General features: G+C 46.1%; 1 protein-coding gene across 1 annotated transcript in view; it reads right to left on the bottom strand.

Moving 5' to 3' along the window:
* CFAP61 (cilia and flagella associated protein 61) overlaps nucleotides 1-19,078 on the bottom strand; it is a 389,026-nt gene extending 369,948 nt beyond the window's left edge. Inside the window, exon 1 of the mRNA XM_038744718.1 lies at nucleotides 18,933-19,078. Within this exon, the coding sequence (XP_038600646.1) occupies nucleotides 18,933-19,075 (143 nt within the window). The 5' untranslated portion in view covers nucleotides 19,076-19,078. The remainder of the gene's footprint in view (nucleotides 1-18,932) is intronic.
* Between the last annotated feature and the right edge of the window lie 6,591 nt (nucleotides 19,079-25,669).

The raw sequence follows: 25,669 nt of genomic DNA, 5'->3' as shown, positions 1-25,669 counted from the left end.
TGAAGCCAAGGAGGTGAATGAGTTCTCCAAGGGAGTGGGTGTAGATGGAGAATAGAAGGGGGCCCAGAACTGAACTGTGAAGGACTCCCAGAGTTAGGGGGTGAGAGGCATAGGAGAAGCTCATGAAAGAGATCAGAACAGTGCTCAGCGCTTAGAACAGTGCTTTGCACATAGTATGCGCTTAACAAATGTCATTATTATTATTATTATTATTGTTATTAAGGAACGACCAGAGAGATAGGAGGAGAACCAGGAGAGAACAGTGTCAGTGAAGCCAGTGTTGGATAATGTTTCAGAAGGGGGTGGTCAATAGTGTTGAGGTCAGCTGAGAGGTTGAGGAGGATTAGGGTGGAGTAGAGGTCTTTGCATTTGGCAAGGAGGAGTTCATTAGAAACCTTTGAGAGGGCAGTTTCTGTGGAATGAAAGGGAAGGTAGCCTGATTGGAGGGGGTCAAGAAGAGAAGTGGAGGAGAGGAAGTAGAGACAGTGGGTATACTTAATCTGCTTACAGAGTTTGGAGAGAAATGGTAGGAGGGAGATGGGGCGATAACTGGAGGGAGCCATGGAGTCAAGAGAGGGTTTTTTTTTGAAGGATAGGAGAGACATGAGCATCTTTGAAAGCAGTGTGGGGAAAGCTAATGGAGAGTGAACAGGTGAAGATGGTGTTCAGGGAAGGAAGAAAGGAGGGGGCAAGAACTTTCATAAGGCGCGAAGGGATGAGGTCAGAGGCGCAGGTGGAGGGGCTAGATTTTGAGAGGAGGTGGGAGATTTCCTCTTGAAATACTGCTGGGAAAGATGGGAGGGATGAAGAAGGACAGGAGGAGGGAAGGACAGAAAAGGAGCAGGGGAAATTTTAGGGATATCACAGCTCAGGGTTTTCACTATCTCAGTACAGTATGTGGCCAGGGCATTTGGAGCAACAGATGGGGGGCAGGCGGAGAAGGGGGCAGGGGGTCTGAGGAGGGAGTTAAATATCAAACAAATGGCGAGGGCAATTGTTATGGGATTCAATAAGGATGGAGAGACAATAATGGTTGGAAAGACAATAAGGATGGACGGACAATGTTGCCAGGCAGAGGAGAGGGCAGAGTAAAAGCAGGCCCGGATGAAATTGAGGTGGACAGGGTCAGCCTGACAGCTGGATTTCCACCAGCAGTGCTCTGTGGTACATGCACCGGAGCGAAGGAAGAAGACTGTGGAGGCGATCCAGGGCTGTGGATTAGTGGTATGAGATCGGCGAAGGGATAGGGGAATGACTGTGTTGATGTCAGGAGAGAATATGGTGTTGAGGGTGTCAAGTTGGTCATCGACGGTTGGTAGTTTGGGAATGGAAACTAAATGGGGCATGATGACTTGAGGAAATTGGATGGATTCAAAAGATAGAAGGTCTCTCTGAGGGAACAGGATGGATTTGTGGGGATGGGGCATGTGGGAGAGAAGGCAGGTAAGAAGGTTGTGGTCATATAGGGATTTCAGATGTTGAGGGCAGAGATTGTACACGGACTAGAGATGATGAGATCAAGTGTATGTCCAAGTTGTTGAGAGGGGGAGGTGGGGTAGAGCAGTCGGTGGAGACGAGGAGTGTTAGATACTGGGAGCGGAAGAGTCATCAGGAACATCCACATGGATATTGAAGTTCCCAAGGATCAGTGGAGAAAGAGGGGAGGAATGCGAGAAAGGAATACATATTTACTATTCTATTTATTTTGTAAATGATGTGCACATAGCTTTAAATTCTATTTGTTCTGACGATTTTGACGATTTTGACAAAAGGAAAGGGAGAGGTTCCTGTTCTTGAAGAGCATTCAGCAGCAATCTGTAAACAGATACCGTTCTTTCATAGTACTTGTTAAGCACTTACCATGTGCCAGGCACTGTACTAAGCGCTGCGGTAGATACAAGTTAATCAGGGTGGACACAGTCCCTGTCCCACCCGTCCTCCTTCCAAAATTATTTATTTCCTTGGCTCAACATTGCTATCCTGTGTTCTAATCCCAGCTCTGCCACTTGTCTTCTGTGTGACCTTGGGCTCGTCATTTCACTTCTCTGTGCCTCATTTACCTCATCTGTAAAATGGGGATTACGACTGTAAGCCCCAAGTGGGACATGGACTCTGTTCAACCTAACTCTTTCTACCCCCCCAGAGCTTAGTAAAATAAATATAAGTATGGTACTTGCTAAGTGCTTACTATGTGCCAAGTGCTGTTCTAAGCGCTGGGGTAGATACGAGTTAGGTGGGACAGAGTCCCTGTCCCATATGGGGCTCACAATCTTAATCCCATTTTACAGATGAGGCAACTGAAGCCCAGATAAATTAAGTGACTTGCCCAAGGTCACTCAGCAGACGGGTGGCGGAGCCGGGTCCCTGGTGCCTAGTAAGTGCTTAACAAATACCACACACACACACAGAAAAAAATCATTATTTGTCAGTCTTTGTATCTATTTAGCACCAGAGTCAACCCATCTAATCAAGTTTTTAGCCGTCATCATCATCATCATCATCAATCGTATTTATTGAGCGCTTACTGTGTGCAGAGCACTGTACTAAGCGCTTGGGAAGTACAAGTTAGCCCTGTGGTGTTCAGCCACGGTGGTAGTGATAGACTGTGAGCCCACTGTTGGGTAGGGACCGTCTCTATATGTTGCCAACTTGGACTTCCCAAGCGCTTAGTACAGCGCTCTGCACACAGTAAGCGCTCAATAAATACGATTGAATGAATGAATAGCATTACTGAGGACTCACTTCGTGCAATGCCCTAAACTAAGCTTTGGGGAATCAATCAATCAATCGTATTTATTGAGCGCTTACTGTGTGCAGAGCGCTGTACTAAGCGCTTGGGAAGTACAAGTCGGCAACACATAGAGACAGTCCCTACCCAACAGCGGGCTCACAGTCTAGAAGGGGGAGACAGAGAACAAAACCAAACATACTAACAAAATAAAATAAATAGAATAGATATGTACAAGTAAGATAAATAAATAGAGTAATAAATATGTACAAAAATATATGCATATATACAGGGGAAGTCCAGAGCAGAGTGACACAGTCCTTGCCCAAAAGCCTATACTCTAACAGGGGGGAAAAACGTCATAATAATACTTATGTTGCCAACTTGTACTTCCCAAGCGCTCAGTACAGTGCTCTGCGTACAGTAAGCGCTCAATAAATAGGATTGATTCATTCATTCAATCGTATTTATTGAGCGCTTACTGTACGCAGAGCACTGTACTAAGCGCTTGGGAAGTACAAGTTGGCAACATATAGAGACGGTCCCTACCCAACAGTGGGCTCACAGTCTAAAAGGGGGAGACAGAGAACAAAACCAAACATAGTAACAAAATAAAATAAGTAGAATAAATATGTACAAGTAAAATAAATAAATAAATAGGGTAATAAATACGTACAAACATATATACATATATACAGGTGCTGTGGGGAAGGGATTGTAAAGAGAGTAGTCAAGATAAATAATTGGATGGACAATTGAATAAACATAGATACCAAAGTATTGAAGATGCGTATAAATGAGTTTATAAGTTTTAGAGTTGGTTTATGGGTTTATATGAGGAAAGGGGCTGGGAATTATTTGGAGAAAACTTCTTTGGATGAGGTGGAATTTTAGGAGCGCAGAGAACATGGGGAGAGCTGGGGTCTGTCAGATTAGTGAGGGGAGAGGGGTCCAAGATGGGGCCCCCTCTTTCCTCTCCCTCTCCCCATCCCCCCAGCCCTACCTCCTTCCCCTCCCCACAGCACCTGTATATATGTTTATACAGATTTATTACTCTATTTATTTTACTTGTACATATTTACCCTTCTATTTATTTTATTTTGTCAATGTGTTTTGTTTTGTCTGTCTCCCCCTTCTAGACTGTGAGCCCACTGCTGGGTAGGGACCAGTCTCTACATGTTGCCAACTTGTACTTCCCAAGCGCTTAGTACAGTGCTCTGCACACAGGAAGCGCTCAATAAGTACGATTGAATGGATGAATCAAGGGGACAGACTAACGTTCAGTTGGAAGGTTGGCTTGGAAGGAAGTGAGCATGGTGATGAAAAGTGGGAGAAGTGGGCAGAAAAGTAAGGTGAGGGGAGTTGATGAAGCAGCATGACGTAATGGGTAGAGCACGGGCCTGAGACTCAGAAGGTCATGGGTTCTAATCCCGGCTCTGCCACTTGTCTGCTGTGTGACCCTGGGCAAGTCACTTCGCTTCTCTGGAACTCTGTTACCTCATCTGTAAAATGGAGATTAAGACTTGGAGCCTTTGGTGGACACGGACTCCATCCAACCCGTGGCTCAGTGGAAAGAGTCCGGGCTTGGGAGTCAGAGGCCACGGGTTCAAATCCCAGCCCCGCCGATTGTCAGCTGGGTGACTTTGGGCAAGTCACTTCACTTCTCTGGGCCTCAGTTCCCTCATCTGGAAAATGGGGATTAAGATTGTGAGCCCCACGTGGGACAACCTGATCACCTTGTATCCTCCCCAGCGGTTAGAACAGTGCTTTGCACATAGTAAGCGCTTAACAAATACCAAAATTATTATTATCAATCAATCAATCAATCAATCGTATTTATTGAGCGCTTACTGTGTGCAGAGCACTGTACTAAGCGCTTGGGAAGTACAAGTTGGCAACATATAGAGATAGTCCCTACCCAACAGTGGGCTCACAGTCTAAAAGGGGGAGACAGAGAACAAAACCAATCATACTAACAAAATAAAATAAATAGAATAGATAGGTACAAGTAAAATAAATAAATAAATAGAGTAGTAAATCTGTACAAACATATATACATATATACAGGTGCTGTGGGGAAGGGAAGGAGGTAAGATGAGGGGGATGGAGAGGGGGACAAGGGGGAGATTATTATTATTATCTACCCCAGGACCTGACACATAGTAAGCACTTAACAAATGCCATTTACAAAAACAAAACAAGGGCAAAATGAAGAAAGCACGGGTTGTATAGAACCCATTCTAGGAATTTGGATAGGAATGGGAACGGGAAGTTGGGACGATAGGTGGAGGGGCTACTGGGGTCAAGAAAGGGCTTTGTAGAATAGAGGAACGTGGGCCTGGGGGGTCAGAGGACTTGAGTTCTAATCCCACTCTGCCACATGTCTACTGGGTGACTGAGGGCAAATCACATCACTGTGCCTCAGTTCCCTCATCTGCAAAATGGGGACTCTATAACTGTTCACCCTCTTAGGTTGTGGGTTCTAATCCCGGCTCCGCCTGTGTGACTTTGACTGAGTCTTTGACTTTGTGATTAAGACTGTGAGCCCCACGTGGGACAACCTGATTACCTTGTATCTACCCCAGCGCTTAGAACAGTGCTTGGCTCATAGTAAGTACTTAACAAATGCCGTTATTATTGTTATTATTATTACCTAAACTGTAAGAGCCATATGGGGCCTGATGATCTACCCCAGTGCTTAGTACAGTGCTCGGCACATAGTAAGGACTTAAGAAAAAATATAATTATTTGTCTAATATATATGTATATATTACAGAATTATTTGTCTGTATATATGTATATACGTTTGTACATATTTATTACTCTATTTGCTTATTTATTTTACTTGTACATATCTATTCTATTTATTTTATTTTGTTAGTATGTTTGGTTTTGTTCTGTCTCCCCCTTTTAGACTGTGAGCCCACTGCTGGGTAGGGACTGTCTCTATACGTTGCCAACTTGTACTTCCCAAGCACTTAGTACAGTGCTCTGCACACAGTAAGTGCTCAATAAATACGATTGATTGATTGATTGATTGACTGATCTTTATAAATATAAATATTCACTTGCATACAAAAGTCCCCAAAATGCATTCTCAACAGCCCATTTCAGCTAGATTTAAATAAAATAATAATAATGATGGTATTGGTTAAGCGCTTACTATGTGCCAAGCACTGTTCTAAGCCCTGGGGTTGATATAAGGTCATCAGGTTGTCCCAGGTGGGGCTCACAGTCTTCATCCCCATTTTCCTATTACTACTAATGATTAGTATTATTGATTATTAAGGTTGGAAATAATTCCAAAGTTGGAACTAATAATAATAATAATAATAATAATAATAATAAGCTAGGGGGAAGGAGTGACTGGGGAGGAGAGGTTGTAGAGAGGAGCAGGTCAAGTCCTCCCCACTTCTCCACGAGACGGTAGAGAAACAGCAGTCCTGGTGGAAAGAGCACAGGCCTGAGAGTCAGAGGACTTGGGTTCTAATCCTGACCCACCACTTGTCTGCTGTATGATCTTGGGCAAGTCACTTAACTTCTCCAAGCCTCAGTTACTTCATCTGCAAAATGAGGATTAAGACTGTGGCCTCTATATAGGTCAGGGACTGTGTCCAACCCAATTTTCTTAAATCTATCCCGGCGCTTACTACAGTCTCTGACGAATACCATAAAAAAGAAGAGACCCCGAGAGAGAGAGAGAGAGAGAGAGAGAGAGAGAGAGAGAGAGAGAGAGAGAGGAGAGAGAGTGGCAAGAGGACAGGGGAGACAGAAACGTCCGGTGAGAACGAAGTCTTGGTGACGGCAAAGAAGGGGAAGAGTGAGCAGGCTGGGAACGGGTCAAGGATTCAGGGGAGTTTCCTTTTGATGGAGTGGAGGGTCCACAGACCACAGTGCAACTGAGTTGTAGCTGAGGAGTCAGAAGTGGGGAGGGAAGACATCGGGTAGGAACACAAAAGACAGGGACAAGGTGCCGGCAAGTATCGTGAGGAAAGGGGGGCTTAATGCAGTGGCAGGAGAGATGACACCCAAATCTATATCTCCTCCCCTGTTCTCTCTCTCTCCCTCCAGACTCGTATCTCCTCTTGACTTCAGGATATCTCCACCTGGATGTCCGCCCGCCACCTAAAACTCAACGTGTCTAAGACTGAGCTTCTTATCGTCCCTCCCGAACCCTGCCCTCTCCCTGACTTTCCCATCACTGTTGACGGCACTACCATCCTTCCCGTCTCACAGGCCCGCAACCTCGGTGTCAACCTCGACTCCGCTCTCTCGTTCACCCCTCACATCCAAGCCGTCACCAAAACCTGCCAGTCTCAGCTCCGCAACATTGCCAAGATCCGCCCTTTCCTCTCCATCCAAACCGCTACCTTGCTCTTTCAAGCTCTCATCCTATCCCGTCTGGACTACTGTATCAGCCTCCTCTCCGATCTCCCATCCTCTTGTCTCTCCCCACTTCAATCCATACTTCACACCGCTGCCCGGATTCTCTTTGTCCAGAAACGTTCTGGGCATATTACTCCCCTCCTCAAAAATCTCCAGTGGCTACCAATCAACCTACGCATCAGGCAGAAACTCCTCACCCTGGGCTTCAAGGCTGTCCATCCCCTCGCCCCCTCCTACCTCACCTCCCTTCTCTCCTTCTACAGCCCAGCCCGCACCCTCCGCTCTTCTGCTGCTAATCTCCTCACCGTGCCTCGTTCTCGCCCGTCCCGCCGTCGAACCCCGGGCCTGGAATGCCCTCCCTCCCCACATCCGCCAAGCTAGCTCTCTTCCTCCCTTCAAAGCCCTGCTGAGAGCTCACCTCCTCCAGGAGGCCTTCCCACACTGAGCCCTCTCCTTCCCCCCTGCCTTACCTCCTTCCCTTCCCCACAGCACCTGTATATATGTATATATGTTTGCACGTATTTATCACTCTATTTATTTTACTTGTACATATTTATTCTATTAATTTTATTTTGTTAATGCTTTGTTTTGTCATCTGTCTCCCCCTTTCTAGACTGTGAGCCCGTTGTTGGGTAGGGCCCATCTCTGTATGTTGCCAACTTGTACTTCCCAAGCGCTTAGTACAGTGCTCTGCACACAGTAAGCGCTCAATAAATACGATTGATTGATTGATTGATTGACTTTCCCATCACTGTGGATGGCACTACCATCCTTTCCATCTCAAAAATCTGTAACCTTGATGTCTTCCTTGACTCTGCTCTCTCATTCACCCCACACATCACCAAAACCTGCCAGTCTCCCCTTCACAACATCGCCAAGATCCGCCCTTTCCTCTCCACCCAAACCGCTACCACAGTCGCTCACCCTATCCCAACTGGATTACTGCATCAGCCTCCTTTCTGATCTCCCAACCTCCTGTCTCTAACCCTCTTCAGTCTATACTTCACTCTGCTGCCCGGAATATCTTTCTACAGAAACGCTCTGGGCAAGTCACCCCACTTCTCCAAAATCTCCAGTGGCTACCAATCAACCTATGCATCAGGCAGAAACTCCTCACCCTGGGCTTCAAGGCTGTCCATCCATCCCCTGGCCCCCTCCTACCTCACCTCCCTTCTCTCCTTCTCCAGCCCAGCCCGCACCCTCCGCTCCTCTGCCGCTGCTAACCTCCTCACTGGGCCTCGTTCTCGCCTGTCCCGCTGTCGATCCCCGGCCCACATCCTACCTCTGGCCTGGAATGCCCTCCCTCCTCAAATCTGCCAAACAATCACACTTCCCCCCTTCAAAGCCCTTCTGAAGGCTCACCTCCTCCAGGAGGCCTTCCCAGACTAAGCCCCCCTTTCCTTCAGCTCCCTCTCCCCTCCACATCACCATGACTCGCTCCCTTTGCTCTACCCCTCTCCCCACCCCACAGAAATTAAGTATATATGTACATATCTTTAACTCTCTTTATATTAATGCCTGTTCACTTGTTTTGATGTCCACATATCTATAATTCTATTTATATTGATGCCTGTTTACTTGTTTTGATGTCTGTCTCCCTCCATTCTGGACTGTAAGCCTGTTGTGGACAGAGACTGTCTCTCTTCATTGATGAGCTAAACTTTCTAAGTGCTTAGTAAACAATAAATAATAAATAATAATGGCATTTATTAAGCGCTTACTTTGTGCAAAGCACTGTTCTAAGCACTGGGGAGGTTACAAGGTGATCAGGTTGTCCCAAGGGGCTCACAGTCTTAATCCCCATTTTACAGACGAGGTAACTGAGGCCCAGAGAAGTTAAGTGACTTGCCCAAAGTCACACAGCTGACAAGTGGCGGGGCTAGGATTTGAACCCCTGACCTCCGACTCCAAAGCCCGTGCTCTTTCCATTGAGCCACGCTAGTACAGTGCTCTGCCCACAGTAAACTCTCAATAAATATGATTGAATGAATAAATATTAGCAAATGAAAAGAAGGGGTCTGATGAGGGCGAGAGGGTATAGTTTGGGGCAGGGACTGTTTATTTATTTTTTGGTTGGGGTGTTTTTTAATTCATTCATTCAATCGTATTTATTGAGCGCTTACTGTGTGCAGAGCACTGTACTAAGCACTTGGAAAGTATTCATTCATTCATTCATTCAATCGTATTTATTGAGCGCTTACTGTGTGCAGAGCACTGTACTAAGCACTTGGAAAGTATTCATTCATTCATTCATTCAATCATATTTATTGAGTGCTTACTGTGTGCAGAGCACTGTACTAAGCACTCGGGAAGTACAAGTTGGCAACATATAGAGACAGTCCCTACCCAACAGTGGGCTCACAGTCTTATAATATGGGCAACAGATAGAGACAATCTCTACCCAACAATGGGCTCACGGTCTAGAAGACGGCTAATTGCATTTTTAAGTGCTTACTACGTGTCAAGAACTGTTCTAAGTGCTGGGGTTGATACAAAGTAATCAGATCAGACGCAGTCCCTGTCTCCCATGGGGCTCACGTTCTATGCAGGAGGGACAACAGGATTGAATCCCCATTTTACAGTTGAGGAAACTGAGGTATAGAGAGGTTCAGTGCCTTACCCAAGGTCATACAGGGTAGGGACTGTCTCTATATGTTGCCAACTTGTACTTCCCAAGCGCTTAGTACAGTGCTCTGCACACAGTAAGTGCTCAGTAAATACGATTGATGATACAGCACTTAAGTGGTGGAGCTGGGATTAGAACCCAGGTCCTCTGACTCCAGGCCTGTGCTCTTTCCACTAGGGCTACACTTCTTCTTGTTATATTGTGCTCTCCCAAACACTCACAGAACAGTGCTCTGCACACAGTAAGCGCTCTGATTGATTGATTGATTAGAGAAGCAGCGTGGCTCAGTGGAAAAGGACCCGGGCTTTGCAGTCACAGGTCATGGGTTCAAATCCCAACTCTGCCAACTGTCAGCTGTGTGACTTCGGGCAAGTCACTTCACTTCTCTGGACCTCAGTTCCCTCACCTGTAAAATGGGGGTGAAGACTGTGAGCCTCCCGTGGGATAACCCGATCACCTTGTAACCTCCCCAGCGCTTAGAACGGTGCTTTGCACATAGTAAGTGCTTAATAATTATTATTTAATTATTAATCATAATTATATCATTCATTAATTATTAATTATAATAATAATAATTAATAATAATAATAATAATAATAATTATTATTATTATTGACAGGACACAGGGCAGGGATTCAGACCATCAGCGATATCGGGGTTCAGCTGCTGCAGTTTAGAAGCAGTGTGCGGTGGTGAATGGGAGCCCGCCTTCTAGACTGGGAGCCCGTCGTTGGGTAGGGACCGTCTCCACATGTTGCCGACTTGGACTTCCCAAGCGCTTAGTACAGTGCTCTGCACACAGTAAGCGCTCAATAAATACGATTGAATGTGCTCTGCACACAGTAAGCGCTCAATAAATACGATTGAATGTGCTCTGCACACATTAAGCGCTCAATAAATATGATCGAATGAATGGCTGGATGGACCTGGATTCTAGTCCTGGCTTTGGCCGCTCATCGGCTCTGTGGCCTTGGGCAAGTTGCTTCATTTCTCTGGGCCTCAGTTATCTTATCTGTAAACTGGGATATTAAGACTGTGAGTCCCACGTGGGACAATGGGATGTGTCTGACCCGATTAGCTTGTATCTACCTCAGTGGTTAGTGCCATGCCGGGCACATAGTAAGTGCTTCTTGCCTTGTTTTATGCTGTCGAGTCATCTCTGACCTACAGCAAAGCCATGGACACGTCTCTCCCAGAACACCCCACCTCCAATCAATCAATCAATCAATCGTATTTATTGAGCGCTTACTGTGTGCAGAGCACTGTACTAAGCGCTTGGGAAGTCCAAGTTGGCAACATACAGAGACGGTCCCTACCCAACAGTGGGCTCACAGTCTAAAAGGGGGAGACAGAGAACAAAACCAAACATACTAACAAAACAAAATAAATAGAATAGATATGTACAAGTAAAATAAATAAATAAATAGAGTAATAAATATGTAGAAACATATATACAGGTGCTCTGGGGAAGGGAAGGAGGTAAGATGGGGGGGATGGAGAAGGGAACAATCAATCAATCAATCGTATTTATTGAGCGCTTACTGTGTGCAGAGCACTGTACTAAGCGCTTGGGAAGTCCAAGTTGGCAACATATAGAGACAGTCCCTACCCAACAGTGGGCTCACAGTCTAAAAGGAGGAGACGGAGAACAAAACCAAACATACTAACAAAATAAAATAAATAGAATAGATAGGTACAAGTAAAATAAATAAATAAATAGAGTAATAAATCTGTCCAAACATATATACATATATACAGGTGCTGTGGGGAAGGGAAGGAGATAAGATGAGGGGGATGGAGAGGGGAACAATCGTTCTGGTAGTGGATCCAGAGAGTCTCTGGGTAAAAACAAGGAAGTGGTTTACCACTGTCGCCTTCCGCTCAGCAAATGATGATGATGATGGCATTTATTAAGCGTTTACTATGTGCCAAGCACTGTTCTAAGCGCTGCAGAAATCACAAGGTGATCAGGTGTCCCACGCGGGGCTCACAGGCTTCATCCCCATCTCCCAGATGAGGTAGCTGAGGCCCAGAGAAGTGAAGTGACCTGCCCAAAGTCACCCAGCTGACAAGTGGCGGGGCCAGGATTCAAACCCATGACCTCTGACTCCAAAGCCCGGGCTCTTTCCACTGAACCACACAGTGCTTGGCACATAGTAAGCGCTTGACAAATACCATAATTATTATTAAGGGGCGGAGGCGGAACTACAACCCACGACCTCTGCCTCCCAATCCCAGGCTCTTTGATGATGACGGCATTTATTAGGCGCTTACTATGTGCAAAGCACTGTTCTAAGCGCTGGGGGGGGGATACAAGGTGATCAGGCTGTCCCACGTGGGGCTCACAGGCTTCATCCCCATTTTCCAGATGAGGTCATTGAGGCCCAGAGAAGTGACCTGCCCAAAGTCACCCAGCTGACAAGTGGCGGGATTTGAACCCACGACCTCTGACTCCAGAGCCCGGGCTCTTTCCACTGAAGCCTGCTTCTCGAGCCACTGAGTCAGAGGGAACCGCCTGGCGCCTGCTAAGTGTAGTGAGCTCTCCCCAGCGCTTAGTACAGTGTCCTGCACCCGGGTCGCTCCGCTGCCCGGCCCGGGTGAGTTTTGACTGGCAGCAGATGGCCTTCCACTCACTAGCCACTGCCCAAGCTGGGAATGGGATGAGTAATCCTCCGCTTGACTCTCCCTCCCGTAGTTGAGGCTGGAAAAATCCTGGAAACTCTCCAGGTGTGACCCTGAGAGGGGCAGTAAGTAGGGACGCAGCGTAGCTCAGTGGAAAGAGCCCTCTCCATCCCCCCCATCTTACCTCCTTCCCTTCCCCACAGCACCTGTATATATGTTTGGACAGATTTATTACTCTATTTTATTTATTTATTTTACTTGTACCTATCTATTCTATTTATTTTATTTTGTTAGTATGTTTGGTTTTGTTCTCCGTCTCCCCCTTTCAGACCGTGAGCCCACTGTTGGGTAGGGACTGTCTCTATATGCTGCCAACTTGGACTTCCCAAGCGCTTAGTGCAGTGCTCTGCACATAGTAAGCGCTCAATAAATACGATTGATGATGATGGAAGAGCCCGGCCTTGGGAGGCAGGATCCGTGGGTTCAAATCCCGGCTCCGCCGCTCGTCGGCTGTGAGGCCTCTGGGCCTCAGTTCCCTCATCTGAAAAATGGGGATTAAGACTGTGAGCCCACCATGGGACAGCCTGATCACCTTGTATCCTCCCCAGCGCTTAGAACAGTGCTTCGCACATAGTAAGTGCTTAACAAACGTCATCATTATTATTATTAACAAATACAAATTTAAAAACCCAAACAATCTAACAGTGGAGAAGACGTCTTGCTCACCCGCTCCATTCCAGAGGGGCTCGCATCTGTGTTGTCGGCCGGTGTGGTTTGGGGGACAATGGGGGACCCGTTGTGGGGAGGTGGGCTGAACATTTTCAATTCCCTGCTCCTTTATGGGAGGGAAAGGGTTGCAGCTGGGGTCTCCACATGACTCACAAGGGACTCATCAATAATAATAATAATAATAATGATAATAATAATAATAATAATACTGACAATGGCTTTTGTTAAGCGCTTACTATGTGCCAAGCACTGGCGGGGGGGATACAAGGTAATCAGGTTGCTCCACATGGGGCTCACAGTCTTAATCCCTATTTTACAGATGAGGTAACTGAGGCCCAGAGAAGTGAAGTGACTTGCCCAAAGTCACACAGCAGACAAGCGGCAGTGCAGGGATTAGAACCCATGACCTCTGACTCCCAAGCCCGGGCTCTTTCCGCTGAGCCACGAGGTGTGTTGCTTGGAGCTTGAAGCTTCACACTCACCATGACTAGGAACGGGTCACATTTAATAATAATAATAACAACAACAACAACAATAATAATAATAATAATAATAATAATAATAATAGTAATAATAGTATTTGTTAAGCGCTTACTAAGTACCAGGCACTAAACTAAGCACTGGGGTGGAGACAAGGTCACAGGATTGGACACAGTCCCTGTCCCACATGGGGCTCACACTCATATCCTCATTTTTTACAGGTGGGGGAACTGAGGCACAGACTAGTGAAGTGACTTGCTCAAGGTCACACAGCGGACAAGGGGCGGAGGCAGGATTAGAACCCATGTCCTTCTGATTCGCAGGCCCGTGCTCTTTCCACTAGGCCATGCTGCTTCTCCTGTGGACCCAAGCAGTAGTCTTCATTAGACTGTGAACCCCATGTGAGGTAGGGACCGTCTCTCTATGTTGCCAACTTGTACTTCCCAAGCGCTTAGTACAGTGCTCTGCACACAGTAAGCGCTCAATAAATACGATTGATGATGATGATGATGATGTGAGACAGGGACTGTGTCCCGCCTAATTAACTTGTATTTATGCCAGGCACTTAGTACAGTGCTTGGCATTTAATCATCACAATGATGGTATTTGTTAAGCACTTACTATGTGCCGGGCACTGTACTAAGCGCTGGGGTGAGCCCGTTGTTGGGTAGGGACCATCTCTCTATGTTGCCAACTTGTACTTCCCAAGCGCTTAGTACAGTGCTCTGCACACAGTAAGCGCTCAATAAATACGATTGAATGAATGAATGAATGACTGGGGTGATTACAAGCCAAGCGGGTTGGACGCAGTCCCTGTCCCACGTGGGGCTCACAATCTCAAACCCCATTTTACAGTTGAGGTAACTGAGGCACAGAGAAGTTAAGTGTCTTACCCAAGGTCACACAGCAGACAAGTGGTGGAGCCGGGATTAGAACCCATAATAATAATAATAATAATGATGGCATTTATTAAGCATTTACTATGTGCAAAGCACTGTTCTAAGCGCTGTGGGGGGGTTACAGGGTTATCAGGTTGTCCCACGGGGGGCTCACAGTCTTAATCCCCATTTTACAGATGAGGTAACTGAGGCACAGAGAAGTGAAGTGACTTGCCCAAAGTCACACAGCTGACAATTGGCAGAGCCGGGATTTGAACCCATGACCCCTCACTCCAAAGCCCATGCTCTTTCCACTGAGCCACATGACCTTCCAATAATAATAATAATAGTAATAATCACGGTTTTTGTTAAGCGCTTACTATGTGCCAAGCAGTGTTCTAAGCGCTGGGTTAGATACAAGGTGATCGGGTTGTCCCACAGTCTTCACCCCCATTTTCCAGATGAGGTAACTGAGGCACAGAGAAGTGAAGTCATCTTCAGTAATAATAATAATAATGATAATGGCATTTATTAAGCGCTTACTATGTGCAAAGCACTGTTCTAAGCACTGGGGAGGTTACAAGGTGATCGGGTTGTCCCCCGGGGGGCTCACAGTCTTAATCCCCATTTTTACAGATGAGGTAACTGAGGCACAGAGAAGTGACTTGCCCAAAGTCACATAGTTGACAAGTGGCAGGGACGGGATTAGAACCCACGACCTCTGACTCCCAAGCCCGGGATCTTGCCACTAAGCCACGCTGCTTCTCCACAGGGCTCATAGTCTTAAACCCCCATTTTACAGATGAGGGCACTAAGGCCCAGAGAAATGAAGTGGCTTGCCCAAGGTCACACAGCAGACAAGTGGTAGAGCCGGAATTAGAACTCATGACCTTCTGACCCCCGGGTCCGTGCTGGAGCGCTTAACGAGTACCACAATTATTATTATTCATCTTGATGAATTGCTTTTATTACTTTCATTCATTCATTCATTCAATCGTATTTATTGAGCGCTTACTGTGTGCAACATACTTCATATGTTCTATTATAAAGAAAATAATAATCCGATTTAAAAACCACAAGACATGAAATGCCTCGGTCAGAGAGCTTCTCTCGGACAGGTGTTCAAATTTCTGGAATTGAATTTGCACTTAGTACAGTGCCCTGCACATAGTGAGCGCTCAATAAATACCATTGATTGACTGGCCTTTGATCTTTTATGTTCAACACTCTCAGTGGCCTTAGAGAAGCAGCGTGGCTCAGTGGAAAGAGCCCGGGCTTTGGACTCAGAGGTCATGAGTTCAAATCCCGGCTCCGCCACTTATCGGCTGTGTGACTTTGGGCAAGCCGCTTCACTTCTCTGGGCCTCAGTTACCTCATCTGGAAAATGGGGATGAAGACTGTGAGCCCCCCGTGAGACAATCTGATCACCTTGTAACCTCCCCAGTGCTTAGAACAGTGTTTTGCACAAAGTGCTTAATAAATGATATTATTATTATTATTATTATTATTATTACTGGAGATGACTTCACTTCTCTGTGCCTCAGTTCCCTCATCTATAAAATGGGGATTAAGACTATGAGTCCCCCTGTGGGACAACCTGATCACCTCGTAACCTCCCCAGCGCTTAGAACAGTGCTTTGCACATAGTAAGCGCTTAATACATGCAATTATTATCATTATTATTATTACTGAAGATGACTTCTCTTCTCTGTGCCTCAGTTACCTCATCTGGAAAATGGGGATGAAGACTGTGAGCGCCCCGTGAGACAACCTGATCACCTTGTAACCTCCCCAGCGCTTAGAAGAGTGCTTTGCGCATAGTAAGCGCTTAATAAATGCCATTATTATTATTATTATTACTGAAGATGACTTCTCTTCTCTGTGCCTCAGTTACCTCATCTGGAAAATGGGGATGAAGACTGTGAGCGCCCCGTGAGACAACCTGATCACCTTGTAACCTCCCCAGCGCTTAGAAGAGTGCTTTGCGCATAGTAAGTGCTTAATAAATGCCATTATTATTATTATTATTATTACTGAAGATGACTTCACTTCTCTGTGCCTCAGTTCCCTCATCTGGAAAATGGGGATGAAGACTGTGAGCCCCCCGTGAGACAACCTGATCACCTTGTAACCTCCCCAGGGCTTAGAACAGTGCTTTGCACATAGTAAGCGCTTAATAAATGCCATTATTATTATTATTATTACTGAAGATGACTTCACTTCTCTGTGCCTCAGTTACCTCATCTGGAAAATGGGGATGAAGACTGTGAGCCCCCCGTGAGACAACCTGATCACCTTGTAACCTCCCCAGCGCTTAGAAGAGTGCTTTGCGCATAGTAAGCGCTTAATAAATGCCATTATTATTGGTAGTATTACTGAAGATGAATTTAAGTGGGCCAGATTTTCCAGAAATCTGGAGCACCCAGAGAACTCCTGCTGATTTTATTGAAGCCCCAAATGCTGGAAAGAGATGAGGGTGAGAACGCTGCTATATTCATTTCATTACGTTGCCAACTTGGACTTCCCAAGCGCTTAGTACAGTGCTCTGCACACAGTAAGCGCTCAATAAATACGATTGATTGATTGATTGATTGATTTCAGAGATCTCTGGATGCCAGGTCAATGACATTATGCCTGGAGGGACAAATCTCATAAAATGAGGAGCAGCATGGATTAGTGGATGGAGCCTGGGCCTGGGAGTGGAAAGGCCATGGATTCAAATCCTGCCTCTGCCACTTGTCTGCTCTGTGACCTTGGGTAAGTAGAAGCAGCATGGCCCAGTGGCTAGAGCCCGGGCCTGGGAGTAATCAATCAATCAATCAATCAATCAATCGTATTTATTGAGCGCTTACTGTGTGCAGAGCGCTGTACTAACCCTGTAAAATGGGGATTAAAACTGTGAGCCCCACGTGGGATGATCTGATGGGCTTTGGAGCCCGGGGTCACGGGTTCAAATCCCGGCTCCGCCAACTGTCAGCTGCGTGACTTTGGGCAAGTCACTTTGCTTCTCTGGGCCTCAGTTACCTCATCTGGAAAATGGGGGTTAAGACTATGAGCCCTATGTGGGACAGGGACTCTGTCCAGACCGATTATCTTGTATCTACCCCAGTGCTTAGAAACAGTGCTTGGCACATAATAATAACAATAATAATAATGATGATGGTATTTGTTAAGCGCTTACTATGTGCCAAGCACTGTTCTAAGAACTGGGGTAATAGTAATAATAATAATAATGATGGCATTTGTTAAGCACTTACTATGTGCCAAGCACTGTTCTAAGCACTGGGGTAATAATAATAATAATAATAATGATGGCATTTGTTAAGCACTTACTATGTGCCAAGCACTGTTCTAAGCACTGGGGTAATAATAATAATAATAATAATAATAATAATGATGGCATTTATTAAGCGCTTACTATGTGCAAAGCACTCTCCTAAGCGCTGGAGAGGTTACAAGGTGATCAGGTTGTCCCATGGGGGGCTCACAGTCTTCATCCCCATTTTACAGATGAGGTAACTGAGGCCCAGAGAAGTGACGTGACTTGCCCAAAGTCACACAGCTGACAGTTGGCGGAGCCGGGATTTGAACCCATGACCTCTGGCTCCATAGCCCATCAGATCATCCCACGTGGGGCTCACAGTCTAAATCCCCATTTTACAGATGAGGTAACTGAGGCCCAGAGAAGTGAAGTGACCTGCCCAAAGTCACACAGCTGACAAGTGGCAGAGCCAGGATTAGGACCCACGACCTCTGACTCCCAAGCCTGGGCTCTTTCCACTGAGCCATGCTGCTTCTACTTCTCCACATAGTAAATGATTAACAAATACCATAATAATTATTATTATCATTACTTAACTTCTCTAGGCCTCAGTTACCTCATCTGTACATATTTATTACTCTATTTATTTATTTTACTTGTACATCAATCTATCAATCGTATTTATTGAGCGCTTACTGTGTGCAGAGCACTGTACTAAGCGCTTGGGAAGTACAAGTTGGCAACATATAGAGACAGTCCCTACCCAACAGTGGGCTCACAGTCTAGAAGGGGGAGATATTTATTCCATTTATTTATTTTGTTAATATGTTCTGTTTTGTTGTCTGTCTCCCCCTTATAGACCGTGAGCCCATTGTTGGGTAGGGACCGTCTCTGTATGTTGCCAACTTGTACTTCCAAGCGCTTAGTCCAGTGCTCTGCACACAGTAAGCGCTCAATAAATACGACTGAATGAATGAATGAATGAATGTAAAATAGGGATTAAGAGTGTAAGCCCCATGGGGGACAGGGACTATGTCCAACCTGATTGACTTGTAGCTACCCCAGCACTTACAATTGTGCTTGACAGATAGTAAGTGCTTAACATTACCATTATTATTATTTATTATTATTATTATTATTATCATTATTATTATTCAGGCAGTTTCTTGAAGCTTCCTTCATTTTTACTGTTTAGCCTTAAAATTTGGTAAAATTACTTACAGAAGATAGGTGACATTCATCCTCCCAAAAATCTTTTCAGTATGGCTTCTGATGAGCGCCTTAATACAGTGAACATCCTGTGATTCAGTCCTTCTGGCATGGACCACTTCGGATTTTCCTCTCAATGAAGTAAGAGTAGTCATTTTTGGTGCTGGTGTCCCCACGGGGAAAAAAAAAATAAGAACAACAACAAACAAACAGGAAAACAAAAGTAAGAAAGCAGTCTGTCAGCCAGAACTGGCAGGCAGGCAGACACAGCTGTAATAACCCTAAAATCAGGCCTAGGACTATTTCTAGATCGATTAAGCAAACGAAACGGGGTTCTTTCTGGACTAATTTTAATTATTAAATTGAATTATTAGCTGGACTAATCCAGCTAATTTTCACAGGTGGTGGGCTGTGTCCCCCCTTGAATAGACTTATTCAGCGCAGACTTTCAAATGAATAGTTTAATGTCCCCCCAAACCTCACTTTATCCTTTTTTAAATACAAGAACCAACCACTTTAAGGAGACTTGTGAGTCTTATGCTGCGTCCAAAGAGTCCGATGATGGGGTCTTTCCGTACTGCCAAATTGGAGTACCTTATAATCAATGTCCATTTACAAATCGGGGGATTTTAATTTAGTTTTGGAATCTGTATCCCTGCACTCCGTAGACTTAATCTGGAGACCCACCACTGTGACATATTTTCCCACTTATAATCAATCGATGACGTTTATTGAGCGCTTACTGTGTGCAGCGCACTATACTAATCAATCAATCGTATTTATTGAGCGCTTACTGTGTACAGAGCACTGTACTAAGCGCTTGGGAAGTACAAGTTGGCAACATATAGAGACAGTCCCTACCCAACAGTGGGTTCACAGTCTAAGCACTTGAGAGAGTACAATAATAATAATAATACTGATGGCATTTGTTAAGCGCTTACTATGTGCAAAGCACTGTTCTTAGCGCTGGGGAGGATACAGGGCGGTCAGGTTGTCCCACGTGGGGCTCACAGTCTTAATCCCCATTTTACAGATGAGGTCACTGAGGCACAGAGAAGTGACTTGCCCGAAGTCACTCAGCTGAGGAGCGGTGGAGCCGGGATTTGAACCCACAACCTCGGACTCCTAAGGCCGGGCTCTTTCCACTGAGCCACACCGAGTACAAGACAACGGCTCCCTGCCCACCGCCTCCAAACCACGGCTTTTCATTCCCAGACACTCCGAAATACTTAGTAGAGCCAAGCCATTCTTCTGGTACGGCAGAGATCCGTAAAATGGGGATTAATCAATCAATCAATCGTATTTATTGAGCGCTTACTGTGTGCAGAGCACTGTACTAAGCGCCAGGGAAGTCCAAGTTGGCAACATATAGAGACGGTCCCTACCCAACAGCGGGCTCACAGTCTAAAAGACGATTAAGACGGTGAGTCTCATGCGGGATACGGACTGCGTCCGGCCTGATTTTCTTGTATCTATCCCAGCACTTAGAATCAATCAATCAATCAATCAATCGTATTTATTGAGCGCTTACTATGTGCAGAGCACTGTACTAAGCGCTTGGGAAGTACAAATTGGCAACATATAGAGACGGTCCCTACCTAAGCGCTTGACAAATACCCTAAAACATATCAAGAGCCAGCGAGAAGAAAAAGCATCGCGGCTTAGTGGAAACAGCCCAGGCTTGGGAGTCAGAGGACGTGGTTTCTAATAACAGCTCCGCCGCTTGTCAGCTGTGTGACTTTGGGCAAGCCATTTGACTTCTCTGGGCCTCAGTTCCCTCATCTGTAAAATGGGGATGAAGACTGTGAGCCCCAAATGGGACAACCTGATTACCCTGTGTCCACCCTAGCACTTAGAACAGTGCTTGGTACGTAGTAAGTGCTTAACAAATACCATCATTATTATTAGAAAGTGGTCCCCCACCTGCTTCTGCCACCACACCCCCGTATTCATTCATTCAATCGTATTTATTGAGCGCTTACTGTGTGCAGAGCACTGTACTAAGCGCTTGGGAAGTCCAAGTCGGCAACACATAGAGACGGTCCCGACCCAACAACGGGGCTCACTGTCTAGAAGGGGGAGACAGACAACAAAACAAAAGATGTAGACAGGTGGCAAAATCATTAGAATAAATATGCGCTTACTATGTGCCGAGCACTGTTCTAAGCGCTAGGAGGGATACAAGGTAATCATGTTGTCCCACGTGGGGTTCACGGTCTTAATCCCCATTTTACAGATGAGGGAACTGAGGCACAGAGAAGTTAAGTGACTGGCCCAAAGTCACACAGCTGACAAATGGTGGAGCTGGGATTAGAACTCATGTATGCAACTCAATGGATAATGAGGATGGCAGTTAATATTTCTGATCCACAACGATGTTGATCTTCATTCATTCATTCAATAATTCATTCAGCCATTCATTAATTCATCCATCCATCCATTCAATTGTATTTATTGAGTGCTTACTATGTGCAGAGCCCTGTACAAAGCGCTTGGGAGAGTACAATAATAATAATAATAATAATAATAATGGCATTTGTTAAGCGCTTACTATGTGCAAAGCACTGTTCTAAGCACTAGGGAGGATATAAGGTGATCAGGTTGTCCCACGGGGGGTGCTCACAGTCTTAATCCCCATTTTACAGATGAGGTAACTGAGGCACAGAGGAGTGAAGTGACAATACAAAAATAACCAACAGATTCCCTGCCCACAACAAATTCACAATCCAGAGGGGGATATTAATAGAAATAAATTATGAATATTGGTATAAGGGCTGTGGGGCTGGGACGGGGGGGGGGGGGAACAAACAAAGGGAGCAAGCCAGGGTGACGCAGATGGGAGTGAGAGAAGAGAAAAGAAGGGCTCAGCCAGGGAAGGCCTCTCGGAGGAGGTGTGACTTTGGGCAAGTCACTTAACTTCTCTGTGCCTCAGTTCCCTCATCTGGAAAATAGGGATTAAGACCGTGAGCCCCACGTGGGACAACCTGATCACCTTGTATCCACCCAGAGCTTAGAACAGTGCTTTGCACATAGTAAGCGCTTAACAAATGCCATCATCATTATTATTATTATTATGTGCCCTCAGTAAGGCTTTGAAGCGGGGGTTAGCCCTACTGGGGGCCGCTGCTGTCCTTTCATAATGGCATTTATTCAGCGCTTACTATGTGCAAACCACCGCTCTAATCAATCAGTTGTATTTATTGAGCGCTTACTGTGTGCAGAGCACTGTACTAAGCGCTTGTTCTAAGCACTGGGGAGGTTACAAGGTGATCAGGCTGTCCCCCGGGGGGCTCCCAGTCTTCACCCCCATTTTCCAGATGAGGGAACTGAGGCCCAGGGAAGTGAAGCGACTGGCCCGAAGTCACCCAGCTGACAGTTGGTGGAGCCGGGATTTGAACCCACGACCTCTGACTCCAAAGTCCGCGCCCTTTTCCACTGAGCCACGCCGCTTCTCTACGGCCTTTACAGCCTGAAGCCAGGCAGCCCCAAGAATAGGGGACTCCCTTCCCCATCATGGGAGAGAAGCTGAGATGCCTAGTGGACAAAGCACAGTTCTGGGAGCCAAGAAGGTCTGCGCCCCCTTTTTCCTCTCCTCCTCCCCATCCTCCCCACCTTTCCTCCTTCCCCTCCCCACAATAATAATAATAATGATGGCATTTGTTAGGCGCTTACTATCACCAATCTTATTTATTAAGCGCTTACTGTGTGCAGAGCACTGTACTAAGCGCTTGGGACGTACAAATTGGCACCATAGAGAGACAGTCCCTACCCAACAGTGGGCTCACAGTCTAAAAGGGGGGGAGACGGAGAACAAAACCAAACACACTAACAAAATACAATAAATAGCATAGATATTTACAAGTAAAATCGGTGTCCAACCCAGTTAGCTTGTATCTACCCAGTTCCTGGCACATAGTAAGCGCTTAACAGATACCACAATTATTACTATTATTATTACTGAAGAAAAGCTGGGCTGGGATGAACGCTAGCTGGGCAGAATAAGGGTAGCCAGCTCCCAGATTCTAAGCATCCCCCTGTCCCCCCACACTCAACCCCTTTCTCCTCTCCCCTCAACAAATGCGGGGCATCGCATGAACCCATGTTTCCCAGCTCGACCCCCGAAAGGTCAACTGATGCCCCCTGAACGGGGAACCGGGACCCCGGCTAGAAGGAAAAAGAAACTTGGGGAGTCACCAGCCCACACTGCCTCAAACGACAAAATAAACAGCACTCTCAAGAGCCGGGGGTGGGAACAAATAATCCCCTTGCAGAAAGTTCCCTACCTCCCCACCGCCCCGAAAACCAGCCAAACCACAACCCTCCCACCCCTCCAGAGGCCTCCTCAAAAAACCCCTCCTCCAGGAAGCATGCTCTAACTGACCCTCCTCTCCCTCGGCGGAGCCTCCGGGAATGTGCCTGTTTATTGATAATGATGGTATTTGCTAAGCACTATGTGCCAAGCACTGTTCTAAGCGCTGAGGAGGATACAAGGCGATCAGGTTGTCCCACATGGGGCCCACCGTCTTCATCCCCGTTTGACAGATGAGGGAACTGGGGCCCAGAGAAGTGAAGTGACTTGCCCAAAGTCACCCAGCTGACAATTGGCGGAGCTGGGATTTGAACCCATGACCTCTGACTCCAAAGCCCGGGCTCTTTCCATTGAGCCACGTTGCTTCTCTAAAAATGCTTCTCTAAAATAATGGTAAAATTATACCCCTGAGTATGTGTCACATTGAAAATCTCTTGCACTGGCCCCTTGCTGTGCTAGGGCTCAGGCATGCACATGTATTTGTACAGATTTATTACTCTATTTATTTTACTTGTACCTATTTACTATTCTATTTATTTTGTTAATGATATGCATATACCTTTAATTCTATTTGTTCTGACAAATTGGACACCTGTCTACATGTTTTGTTGTTGTCTTTCTCCCCCTTCTAGCCTGTGAGCCCGCTGTTGGGTAGGGACTGTCTTTATATGTTGCCGACTTGGACTTCCCAAGCGCTTAGTACAGTGCTCTGCACACAGTAAGTGCTCAATAAATATGATTGGTTGATTGATTGATTGATTCCCCACAACACCTGTATATATGTATATATGTTTGTACATATTTATTACTCTATTTATTTATTTCATTTTACTTGTACATATCTATTCTATTTATTTTATTTTGTTAATATGTTTGGTTTTGTTCTCTGCCTCCCCCTTCTAGACCGTGAGCCCACTGTTGGGTAGGGACCGTCTCTCTATGTTGTCAACGTGGACTTCCCAAGCGCTCAGTACAGTGCTCTGCACACAGTAAGCACTCAATGAATACGATTGATTGATAGAAGGGGGAGACAGACAACCAAACACAACATATTAACAAAATAAAATAGAATAGTAAATACGTACAAGGATCCACCTCAGCACTTTGTTTTTTTTAATAGCATTTATTAAGCGCTTACTATGTGCAAAGCACTGTTCTAAGCGCTGGGGAGGTTACAAGCACTTAAGACAGTGCCTGACACATAGTAAGTGCTTCTCCAATCTTTTTATACTACACTTCTATACTCTCTCTCTCGAGGCCAGTCCCAGCGTCCCTGACTTGCTGATTGCCTCCCCAGGCCCTGAAGAACTCCTGCCCTGGCCTCTTCTTCTGGAGCCAACCAATCAATCAATCAATCAATCAATCATATTTATTGAGAGCTTACTGTGTGCAGAGCACTGTACTAAGCACTTGGGAAATACAGTCCCTCCCAACTCGGGAGCTGGATGGACCCTGCCTGCAGGATCAGCAGTGTGGCTCTGTGGTGAGCCCGCTGCTGGGGAGGGACCGTCTCTATATGTTGCCAACTTGTACTTCCCAAGCGCTTAGTACAGTGCTCTGCACACAGTAAGCGCTCAATAAATACGATTGAATGAATGAATGAATGAATGAACGAAAGGGCCCGGGCTTTGGAGTCGGAGGTCATGGGTTCATATCCCGGCTCCACCAGTTGTCAGCTGGGTGGCTTTGGGCAAGTCACTTCACTTCTCTGGGCCTCAGTTGCCTCATCTGTAAAATGGAGAGTCATTCATTCATTCAATCGCATTTATTGAGCGCTTACTGTGTGCAGAGCACTGGACTAAGCGCTTGGAAAGTCCAAGTTGGCAACGTAGAGAGACGGTCCCTGCCCAACAGCGGGCTCACAGTCTAGAAGCGGCGTGGCTCAGTGGAAAGAGCCCGGGTCCTGGAGTCTGAGGTCACGGGTTCAAATCCCGGCTCCGCCACTTGTCAGCTGGGTGACCTTGGGCAAGTCACTTCACTTCTCTGGGCCTCAGTTCCCTCATCAGCCAAATGGGGATGAAGACTGTGAGCCCCCAGTGGGACAAACTGATCATCTTGTAACCACCCCAGCGCTTAGAATCAATCGTATTTATCGAGCGCTTACTGTGTGCAGAGCACTGTACTAAGCGCTTGGGAAGTACAAGTTGGCAACATATAGAGACAGTCCCTACCCGACAGTGGGCTCACAGTCTAAAAGAACAGCTTAGAACAGTGCTTGGCACAAAGTAAGCACTTAATAAATGCCATTATTATTGTTATTATTATCCCAGGGTCCCCACTGGACACTAGCTGGAAGCAGCATGGCGCAGCGGATAGACCCCAGGCCCGATAGCCAGAAGGTCATGGGTTCCAATCCCACCCCCACCACCGCTCTGCTGTGAGGCCCTTCAGAGGGATGACAACAATAAAGGTGGTAAAATAATATCCCTGAGTCTGTATC

Source organism: Tachyglossus aculeatus, chromosome 1 (assembly GCF_015852505.1).
Source record: "Tachyglossus aculeatus isolate mTacAcu1 chromosome 1, mTacAcu1.pri, whole genome shotgun sequence".
NCBI lineage: Eukaryota > Metazoa > Chordata > Mammalia > Monotremata > Tachyglossidae > Tachyglossus > Tachyglossus aculeatus.
Note: the sequence above shows the minus strand (reverse complement) of the source record. Positions and strands in the feature narration are given on the sequence as shown.